The sequence below is a fragment of the Mobula hypostoma genome, chromosome 28 (assembly GCF_963921235.1).
Source record: "Mobula hypostoma chromosome 28, sMobHyp1.1, whole genome shotgun sequence".
NCBI classification, from domain to species: domain Eukaryota; kingdom Metazoa; phylum Chordata; class Chondrichthyes; order Myliobatiformes; family Myliobatidae; genus Mobula; species Mobula hypostoma.
Window position 1 is genome coordinate 7,598,118 of NC_086124.1, and position 11,411 is coordinate 7,609,528.

The 11,411-nt window shown below is 43.8% G+C and overlaps 1 protein-coding gene across 1 annotated transcript; it reads left to right on the top strand.

Annotated features, from left to right (window-relative positions):
- The first annotated feature begins 4,955 nt into the window (after positions 1 to 4,955).
- Positions 4,956 to 10,503, top strand: LOC134339030 (DNA repair protein RAD52 homolog). The gene is made up of 2 exons (XM_063035287.1): positions 4,956 to 5,470; positions 10,488 to 10,503. The coding sequence occupies exons 1-2, from the start codon at positions 4,956 to 4,958 to the stop codon at positions 10,501 to 10,503; spliced, it is 531 nt and encodes a 176-aa protein (XP_062891357.1).
- The last annotated feature ends 908 nt before the right edge of the window (positions 10,504 to 11,411 follow it).

Below are 11,411 nucleotides of genomic sequence, written 5' to 3' on the forward strand. Positions count from 1 at the left end.
TTTTGAGGCAGCAAGTACACTGAATTGAATTGACTTCATTTCTTACATCCTTCACATACATGAGGAGTAAAAATCTTCATGTTACGTCTCTATGTAAACGTACCATGTGCAATCATAGTAATTTATAATAATTTATAATAAATAGTAAAGTAAAGGCATCCATTAGTTTTGCGAGACCATGGATCTGCGCCTGGAAAGTCTTCACTCTCCAGGGCGCAGGAATGGGCAAGGTTGTATGGAAGACCAGCAGTTGCCCATGCTGCAAGTTTCCCCTCTCCATGACACCGCTGTTTACCCTCTCAACCCCAGATCCACTGATGTCAATAGGGATTAGCGCATCTCCATTCCTCCTGCAATCCACAACCAGCTCCTTTGTTTTTGTGACATTCAGGGAGAGGTTGTTTTCTTGACTCCAATGTTGTCCAAGGGAAGGGCATTAAGACCCATACAGCTTGGCACCTGTGGCGTCGCAGAGCAATGTGTGATTAAGTGCCTTGCTCAAGGACACAACACATTGCCTTGGCTGGGGCTCGAACTCACAACCTTCAGGTAGCTAGTCCAGTGCCTTAACCACTTGGCCACGTGCTCACACATATAATAAATAGAGCAAATATAATATAGACTACACTCAAATCAGTGTGAGTTCATCAGTCTGATGGACTGGTGGAAGAAGCTGTCCCGGAGCCTGTTGGTCCTGGCTTTTATGCTGCGGTACCATTTCTCGGATGGTAGCAGCTGGAATAGATTGTGGATGGGGTGACTTGGGTCCCCAATGATCCTACGGGCCCTTTTTATACATCTGTCCTTGTAAATGTCCTGAATCATAGGAAGTTCACTACCACAGATGCGCTGAGCTGTCTGCACCACTCTCTGCAGAGTCCTGCGATTAAGGGAGGTACAGTTCCCATACCAGGCAGTGATGCAGCCAGTCAGGATGCTCTCAATTGTGCCCCTGTAGAAAGTTCTTAGGATTTGGGGGCCCATACCAAACTTCCTCAACCGTCTGAGGTGAGAGAGGCACTGTTGTGCCTTTTTCACCACACAGCTGGTGTGTACAGACCACGTGAGGTCCTCGGTGATGTGGATGCCAAGGGACTTGAAGCTGTTTACCCTCTCAACCCCAGATCCACTGATGTCAATAGGGGTTACCCGTCTCCATTCCTCCTGTAATCCACAACCAGCTCCTTTGTTTTTGCAACATTGAGGGAGAGGTTGTTTTCTTGACACCACTGTAAGGCCACCTCGTTATTGTTTGAGATAAGGCCAACACTGCAGTACCTACTTGAAAAAATATATTTGATAATAAGAAATATATAAAAAAAAGAAATTTAAGTTAAATAAGGGTGCACAAAGAGAGAAAAATATGTAGAGATGGTGTTCAAGGGTTCATTGTCCATTCAAAAATCTGACGGTGGAGGGGAAGAAGCTGTTCTTGAAATGCTCAGTGTGGGTTTCAGGCTTCTTTGACACTAGCAATGAGAGGAGAGCATGTCCTGGGTGACGGGGGATCTTCATGATGGATGCCGCCTTTTTGAGGCATCGGTTCTCGAAGAAGTCCTGGATGCTGGAGAGTCTAGTTCCCATGATGGAGCTGGCTGAGTTAATAACTTTCTGCAACTCTTTCCGATCCTGTGCAGTGACCCCTCCATACCAGACAGTGATGCAGCCAGTTAGAATGCTCTCCATAGTACATCTGTAGAAATTTTCAAGTGAGTTTTTATGACAATGTTCCTCAAACTCCTAATGAAATAGTTGGATTCACTTGTTCTCTAACTTTGGCAACTTATTCGAAAACTTTTCATCGCCATGCGAGGAGATATCATCAGTGCGCTGTTGATTGTGGAGTGTTCTCCAAATGTGTGGCTTTATGTACTTTTCAATCAGCTGATTGGACATCGTTTCCGGAACTCAATTGTGATGTGTGGAGGAAATCTCGTTGCTGATTGGCGTGTGGCGAACTTTGTGCTTTGTGGTCTGGAATTTCACTTCCATCGGCTCATAAGTAGGATCGAGGTTTACGTGATTGTCTGCAGAATTGTTTGCAGAAAAGCATGGTTCTTGGACTTCTATTGCATGGCATGTGTTTGCTCGTGCTATGATTTTCACTGTTGCCCATTCGAATTTGTGGCCCTCTTGATCTTCATGGGTAGAGATGAGGGAGAGGTGATCACGTCGCTCCATAGTCAGTCGATGTTCATGGATCCTTGTAGATGGCTTTCTCCTGGTTTGCCCAACGTAATATTTGCTGCAGTCCCCACATTGGATTTCGGAATCCACACTGGTCTTGTCTAATCGTTTGCTTTGTTCTTTAGGTCTGCAAAGTACTCTCCTCAACCTTGCCGTTGGCTTGTGTGCGACTGAAGTTGTAAGTTCTTGGAGCAGTCAGTCCGAAATTTCAGAGATGTTCTGAATGTATGGAAGTACAACCCGTTTGGTTGCTTCTTGATTGGTGCATTGTTGACCTTGTTGGTAACTTCATATGGAATAAGCCGCTGTCATGCTTCGTAATTGCATCAATATGTAGGGCCCTGGGCAGATGCTCAGAGATATTGACACCCAGGAACTTGAAGCTGCTCACCTTTCCCACATCTGACCCCTTTCCTCTTCTGATCCCTCACATATGTTAGTCTAAGTTAGGGGACTGAGAATTTAGATCCACTGTAGGAACAGGATTATGAGAAGTTAGTTGGCTTCTCTCCTTGAGTCGGAGTCAGAGAGTAACTCAGCTTAGGAACAGCTCATCTCGTTCTAAATGCACAACTAATCTCGTCCTATCTGACTGAAATTATCCCACAATCCTTTTAACCTCTCCTTTCTAGGTACCCATCCAAATTATTTTAAATGTTTTTATTGTATCTGCTCTTCCTCCAGCAGCTCGATCCATTTACGAACCACCCTGTGTGTGGAAAAGCTGCCCTTCAGCTTTCTATTAAACCTTTCTCCTCTCACCTTAAATTGCTGCCTTCTGGTTCTTGATTCCTCATTCCCTGGGAAAAAGAACCAGCAGGAACAAATAACATTCTCAGTACAAAATCCAAACACGAATCATATTTAAGGTCTTTTCACCTTGTAAGACTTTGCTTACTTAATAATTTACAATTGGAGACAGTCCAAGAAATTCTATTTTTGCACATCTTAAACAATTGGTGCTTTGTAGATTCCATGGCTGTTAAAAGGTTGCAGTTACTATCCCACAACCAACAGGCTCTTGAACCAAAGGGGATAACTTCACTTGCTCCAAAATGTCCGTGCACCTCACATAAACGTTGTTGCAGGAAAGCAGCATCCTTTATCAGGGACCCCCACCTCCTAGGCCGTGCTGTCTTCTTGTTGCTGCTAGCAGGAAGATGGTACAAGAGCCTCAGGACTCACACCGCCAGATTCAGGGACAGTTACTACCCCTCAACCATCAGGTTCTTGAACCAAAGGGGATAACATCACTTCCATTATTGAAGTGTCCCCACAGCCAATGTATTCACTTTCAAGTGCTCTTCATCTCATGTTCTCGATATTTATTTATTATTATTATTATTTCTTTCTATTTGTATTTGCACATTTTGTTGTCTTCTGCACGCCCAAGTTGGGCAATCTTTCATTGACTAGAGAAAATCTGCAGATGCTGGAAATCCAAGCAACACACACAAAATGCTGGAGGAACTCAGTAGGCCAGGAGGCATCTCTGGAAAAGAGGATAATCGACGTCTTGGCCGAGACACTTCATCAGGACTGGAGAAAAAAAGATTATTGTTATGGTTATTATTCTAAAGACTTTTTGAGTGTGCCCGTGGGAAAATTAATCTCAGGGTTGTATATGATGACATAAATGTACTTTGATAATAAATTTACTTTGAACTTCGTGCTCACAACTATTCTTCCATTTACATCCTTCAGGAATGTCTCAAAGTGCCCACATACACTCCGTTAACTTGATGTGCATTTATTCTAGCTTTGTCAGCAATTCTCAAGAGTGAGAAACTAAGTTCATTAAGAAAAAATGTGATTTATTTCAGCCTTCCCAAGTTGTCTTTGATTCAGCAAATGGAAGAAAAATAAGAACGAGAAAATTGACCTGGACTGAGTACAAATTTATCTCAGTTATCAGTACACCTGCGATCTTAATCATTAAAACAGAGAATCAATGTCTTCACCAAGAGCTGGTTGGTTGCTGTAGGGAGTTTTGAGACATTCAAGACATGGCTGAATAATGGTCCCTATCTTGCAGTATTGATGAAGGTAAAACCACAGATGTTTACTGTGGTTACTTCACGAAACTGACACCAAATTTGTGATTTCCATCCATATGTTGTCAAACATGAAAATCTCAGGGTTGCTGTCAATAATCCAATGCTTCTTCACAGGGGAAATATTTGCAGAAACCTCGTTTATAATCAAAGGAAATTAGTAGAATTGATGTGATATATGAAATAGCCTAGATGTGAAGTACCCTGGAAATCTAACATCATTGCAAGTGTTCTGAGCAAGTTTTTAATGGCATGCTGAGCTATAAACACTATTTAGCAAACTCTCGAGACTCAAAATATTAACTTTACATCAACTGATTGTAATTCCCACAAGCAAATATTTCAATATGTAAAAGATTTTGAATTGCTAGAGATTTTGAATTGCTTTTGATTTGCCTCAAAGCTGCCAGGGCGCTGCTTGGAATTTCCCTCCACCTCCATCAGTAAATCATACCCTAGACTGTAAGACATAAGAGCAGAATTAGGCCATTCAGCCCATCGTGTCTGCTCCTCCATTTGTTCATGGCTGAGTTATATTCCCTCTCAACCCCAATTCTCCTGCTTTCTCCCTGTAAACTTTGACTCTCTTACTAGTAGAGAACCTATCAATCTCTGCTTTAAATATACAATGACTTGGCCTCCACAATTATTCCGGCAGTTTCACCACCACCTGGCTAAAGAGATTCCTCCTCACCTGCGTTTAAAAGCGTGAGGATGGCCGAAGGTGATGTTCAGCCGGGTCAGTGCAATCCAACTTTATGTTTTGGGCAGCATCAGTATGCAGCTGAGGAACATCAGGCAATCCAGACTGCATTGCAAAGGTGCCTGGGCCCAGAATACATTAGTCAACGTCCAGCAGGTGGAGGGCAAAAGGTCTGCTGCTTTGAGGGTCACAGAGTTGTCAACCTAGCTAATGAACTTTTTGGATATAATGGGTGGTCCCATTCCATCACACAACAAAATGTTGATTTTGTGGATCTCATTAATGGAAAATTTAATGTGGGTGTCAGTGCATTTGTAAAGGTCCAACTCAAGGACGGATGTTTCCATGAAGAATTTGGTTATGGAGTGATTGAGGGACTGAAATCCAAGGCAATGTCCCTGGAGAAGGCCAGGAAGGAAGCAGTTACTGATGGATTAAAGCGATCTCTGAAATCCTTTGGTTATGCCTTGGGTAATTGTATTCTGGATAAAGAGTATCTGCGAATGGTTAATAAACTACCTCGGCAGCAAACAGATTTTATTTTTAAATTTAAAAAAAAAGAGACTCCTCCTCATCTCTGTTCTAATGGGACATGCTTCCATTATGAGACTATGTCCACTAGTCCTAGATTCTCCCACCAGAAGGAACATCCTCTCCATGTCCACTCTATCTAGGCCTTTCATTATTCAGTAGTTTTCAATAAGATCCTTAATTGTTCTTCTAAACTCCAGTGAGTTGGAGCATTGAGCCATCAAAATAGATTATTCCTTTTATTCCTGGAATCATTTGCTCGACTGGTAGGGTTCAGAGGAGATTCACGGGAATGATTCTAGGAACGAAAGGCTTAAGGTATGAGGAGCATTTGATGGCTCTGGGCCTGTACTCACTGGAATCCAGAGGAATAAGAGGGGATCTCATTGAAACCTATCAAATGTTGAAAGGCTTCAATAGAGTCGATATAGAGAGGATCTTTCCTATGGTGGTGGAATCTAGGACCAGAGGGCACCACCTCAGAATAGAGGGACGTCCATTTAGAATGGAGTCATGGAGGGATTTCCTCAGCCAGAGCATGGTGAATCTGTGGAATTTGTTGCCACACGTGGCTGTGAAGGCCAAATCATTGGTCTATTGATCATTACTGAATGTCTCTCTGGTGCTTCCTGCACTCTACCCTCTCCCTTCCACTCCTTTGGGATGGCACGGTACCATAGTGGTTAGCACGACACTTTATGGCACAGGTGAACCAGATTCAATTCCCACTGCGGTCTGTAAGGGGTATACACGTTCTCCCCGTAACCACATGGGTTTCCTCCGGGTGCTCTGGTTTCCTCCCACAGTCCAAAGACACACTGGTAGGTTGGTTAATTGGTCATTGTAAATTGTCCTTTGATTAGGCTAGGAGGAATCAGGGGTTGCTGAGCGGCACGGCGTTGCTCGATGGTCTGAAAGAGCCTACTCTGCGCTGTATCTCAATAAGTATATATGTGTTCGTCCATCGTCAATGCTGATGAGGACCTCGACACCACATGATGGTGTCGAGACTAGCACGTGGTTTGGATTTAAGTGAGGGAGAGTTGCGCAGCATCAGCCTCACTCTCTCTTCCCAATTCCCATCTGGATCCAGTGGCAAGACAGAGTCGAGACGGCTGGAGATGGGACCAGGCACAGTGGATGACCAGGACGTCTTCTGTGTCTTGTCCTGCTCTACACGTTCCCCGACGCTTGCAGAGACCACCTTCTTGACTGTTGGACCTTCCATTGGTCTTGTCCGCTCAATCCGCCGGAGTCTGTCTTCACATGCTGGGATAGACAACTCCCTATCTCACCGAGGGTTTGAGACCCGTCGGCTACCCTCACCTGGTTTAGCCGGCTTGTCGAAGCCGTTGCCCGGGGTGTGGCCGCTGTCACAAGCAAACAGCTACGGGGAGCCACAGGTGAGAGCTGAGTGCCAGGTGGGGACCAAAGGTGGACTAACCCCTTGAAAAGGACGTGACATGTTCCCCCACCAGAGGTGCTACCCCTCCCTGACACCCCATACACCCCCAATAAGTATATAAATAAATTATCGCAATCATGACTCCCCTCTCCCTGCCCCCATCCTACTCTCAATCCACAATAGAGATCTTTTTAGAATCAGGTTTATCATCACACACTTAAAAACCACAAGACCATAAGCTGTCATGAAATTTGTATTTTGTTGCTACAGCAGTACAGTGCAATACATAAAATTACTAAAGTACTGTGCAAAAGTCTTAGGCATCCTAGCTATGTATGTGTGTCTGAGACTTTTTCACAGTACTGTGCGTTCAGACCTTGGAGCTGAACTTGGACGTAGCTCGTTGACTATCAATTTATGAGATTAACAATGAATGCTTTGCCTTATTAAGTCTGTTTGAATCAGATTCAGATTTATTACCACTAACGCCAATAACGTGGAATTTGTTATTGTCTAGCAACAGTACAGTGCACAGATGTGAAATTACTGTAAACTATATAACTACATAAGTAATCCACAAGGAAAGAATACTGAGGTAATATGCATGGACCACTTAGAAAGTTTACAGAGATGTTGACAGGACTGGAGGGCGAGATTTATAAGGAATAGATTGAATAGGTTAGGACTTTATTCCCTGGAATGCTGAAGACTGAAGAGAGATTGGTATACAAAATTATGAGGGGTATAGATCGGGTAAATGCAAGCCAGAGTTTGGGTATGGCTACAACCAGAGGTTAAGGGTAAAAGGTGAAAAGGTTAAGGGTCACATGAGGGGAAACTTCTTCACTCAGTCGGGTGATGAGGGTGTGGAACGAGCTGCTAGTGCAAGTGGAGGATGTGATTTTGATTTCAACGTTTAAGAGAAGTCTGGATAAGGCACATGGGTGGGAACGATTTGGAGGGCTATGGCCCATGTGCAGGTCAATGGAACAAAGCAGATTAAATGGTTCGGCTCAAGGGCCTGTTTCTGTGCTGTACTTTTCTATGACTCTAAGCTGTTTCTGCATCCTTGTGTTGGGTGTTCAGGCTCCTGTACTTCCTCCACAATGGTAGTAATGGATGGTGAGTATCCTTAGTGATGGTTGCCGCCTCGATGAGGCACCGCTTCTTGAAGACGTCCTCGATGATGGAGTGCGCTGTGCGGGTGATGGAGCTGGCTGTGTCTACCACCCTCTGCAGCGCCTTGTGATCCTATGCAGCCTTCATAAGCCCATAAGATATAGGAGCAGACTTGGCCCATCAGGTCTGCTCTGCCATTTCATCATGGTTGATCCACTTTCCCTCTCAGCCCCGATTTCCTGCCTTCTCCCTGTAACCCTTCATGCCCTGACTAATCAATAATCTATCAACCTCTGCCTTAAGTATACCCAATGACTTGGCCTCCACAGCCGTCTGTGGCGATGATTTCCACAGATTCACCACTCTCTGACTGAAGAAATTCCTCCTCACCTCCACTTGAAAAGATCAGCCCTCTATTCTGAGGCTGTGGCTTCTGGTCCTCCATGTAGTTTAACATAGTGCAAAGCCTACAATTGATACAAGCAGTAAGTTTTAACTCCTCCCTAGACAATGAACGGACATGTGGTTTTGGTGGAAGACGTATAAGATTTTGAGTCTCCACACAAATTACGACATCAGGAGGAAAGGTAGCCCCAATAGTAAAAATGTTCCAGATAAAATAATAGGAAGATACTGAACCTATTTCTCCATCTTGTAGATCATTTCTGATTTGTGTCTTAATTCCAATTATGCATCTTGGTTCAAAGAACTTTAATACCATCCCCTTACAAAAATCTATCTTGTTTAATCATGACATGAAGATATGTGGCTGGATACTCAGTGCTGAAATTCAGACTGTAATGAGGACTGACAACTATATTTGCAAAGGGAATTAGATGTGCTAGTGAGAAGCTCGTCCAGAAAACACTGCCAAATGACTGTATTTGTCTGCACAGCAACACACACAAAATGCTGGAGGAACACAGCAGGCCAGGCACCATCTATGGAGTTGATGTTTTGAAGCCCAGGCCCCCTTAGGATGCCACGTCTGACTTTATTTGGAGTAAGTGCAGTCTAAATTGGCAGAAAATTGTCTCATTCTCATCGAAGCAGTATTGAGGTGAGCCTGCTTTGGGAGTGGAGCTCCAGACCGTGCAGTGAGTTCTGGTGAAGGTTCTCAGCACAAAGCATTGATGGACTATACACCTTCATGGATGCTGAATGACCTGCTGACTTTTTTTTCCCAGTATTTTCTGTGTTGCTCAGGATTTCCAGCATTTTTCCACAGGCATCACGGTAGCAAAGAGGTTAGTGTGACCCTATTACAGCTCGGGGCTCTGGAGTTTGGAGTTGAATCTTGGAGTCCTCTGTAAGCAATTTATTTATCTATTTAATTATTTATTGAGGTACCGCATGGAATTGGTCCTTCCTGCCCTTCAAGCCGCACTACCCAGCAATCCACATCAAAGTTGCTGGTGAACGCAGCAGGTCAGGCAGCATCTATAGAAAGTGGTACAGTCGACGTTTCAGGCCGAGACGCTTCGTCAGGGTCTTGGCCTGAAACGTTGACTGTACCTCTTCCTATAGATGCTGCCTGACCTGCTGCGTTCACCAGCATCTTTGATGTGTGTTGCTTGAATTTCCAGCATCTGCAGAATTCCTCTTGTCTACCCAGCAATCTGCTGATTTAGCCCTAGCCTAATCACAGGAAAATTTACAATGAACAATTAACTTTCTAACTGGTATGAGTTTGGACTGTGGGAGGAATCCCACCCAGGAGACCAATAGACTTCAATAGATTACTGAGGTCATTTGGTGTTCTAAAGAGTGGCGCAAGGTGTCTGGTGAAGGATCCTTTCATCTTTCACACACCAGGTCAAATCCTTCCATTTAACTGGCAGAGTATATGTTTTATTGAGATTATAAACACAAGAGATTCTTTAGATGCTGGGAAAACAGAGTTACATACAGGGCAGGGTAGCGTGGTGGTTAGCAGCGACCCAGTGTAAGGAGTTTGAACATTTTTAAAAATTTTTTATTTATTGAGATACAGTGCAGACTTGTTCCTTCCCACCTTTTGAGAAGTGCTAACCAGCAATTCCTAGTCACGTGAGAATTTACAATGACTAACTAACCGACCATCCACCGCATCTTTAGACTGTGGGAGGAAACCAGAGCACCCGGGGTAAACCTAGGCGGTCACGGGGAGAACGTACAAGCTCCTTCCGGGCAGCCGCCGGAATTGAACCCGGGTCACTGCTTCTGTAAAGCGTTATGTGAACCACTAGGCTACTGTGCCACCCCAGTTTTATGCATTCCTTCCCATGTGTGCGTAGGTTTCTTCCGGGTGCTCCGGTTTCCTCCCATAGTCCAAAGGCATACCAGTTTGTAGGTTAATTGGTCATTGTCAATTATTCTGTGAGTTGGCTAGGATTAATCAGTGGGTGGCTGGGTGGTGCAGCTCAAGGCCTGTCTGTCTCTAAGTATAATATAATACAAAATATTTCTTCAGAATCTCTGGTGTTTATGATTTGTTCACACATTGCAGGTTTATGAGTGAATAATTCAGGATGATGAATGCAAAGGTTTCTTTTGATACTTTACCTCTCACTGTGGAGCATGATATTTCCTGTGATTGGAAAAGAACTATCTCCCAATTCCCTTACCAGCACCACCTACTCAGTGGCAAGAAAGTGACTCATCAGCAGTAGTTCAAAGTTCAAAGTTCGGAGTAAATTTATTTATCAAACTACGTATATATCAGCAGACACTACTCTGAGTGCCAGGTATTAGCCCCCCAATCATTGAAGACAATCAAAAGGCAATACCTCAAGAAGGCAGCATCCATCTTTAAGGACTCCCACCACCCAGGACATGCCCTCTTCTCATTACTATAGTAACACATATAGTGCTGGTGCGTAGCCAAGTGGTTAAGGCATTGGACTAGTGATTTGAAGGTTGCGAGTTCGAGCCTCTGCTGAGGCAGCGTGTTGTGTCCTTGAGCAAGGCACTTAACCACACATTGTTCCTGCACGTTTATAGCCCAGCAGCGGCGGTTGGTGCAGGATGGTCAAGACAAGACATACAAAGTGCTGGAGGAACTTAGCAGCATCTATGGAAATGAATACACAGGAGCTTAAAGTACACACTCAGTGTTTTAGGAACAGTTTCTTCCCCTCTGCCATCATATTTCTGAATGGTCCTGAAACCTGTGAATACTTCCTCAATATTTGCTCTAATTGAATTTTTATTTATTTATGTTCCTTCAGTAATTTATAATATATATTGCGTATTGTACGGCTGCTGCAAAACAACAAATTTCATGACATACGCCGGTGATATTAAACCTTATTCCAGTTCTGATTCTGAAGACTGAAAAGACAAAAGACATTCTAGCCAGAATCAGAATCGCACTCAAGTTTAATATCATTGGCATATGTTGTGAAACTTGTTGTTATACGGCAGCAGTACC

Excerpts from the sequence above, each read along its gene's own strand:
- LOC134339030 (XM_063035287.1), top strand. The coding sequence starts at position 4,956 with ATGGCCGAAGGTGATGTTCAGCCGGGTCAGTGCAATCCAACTTTATGT.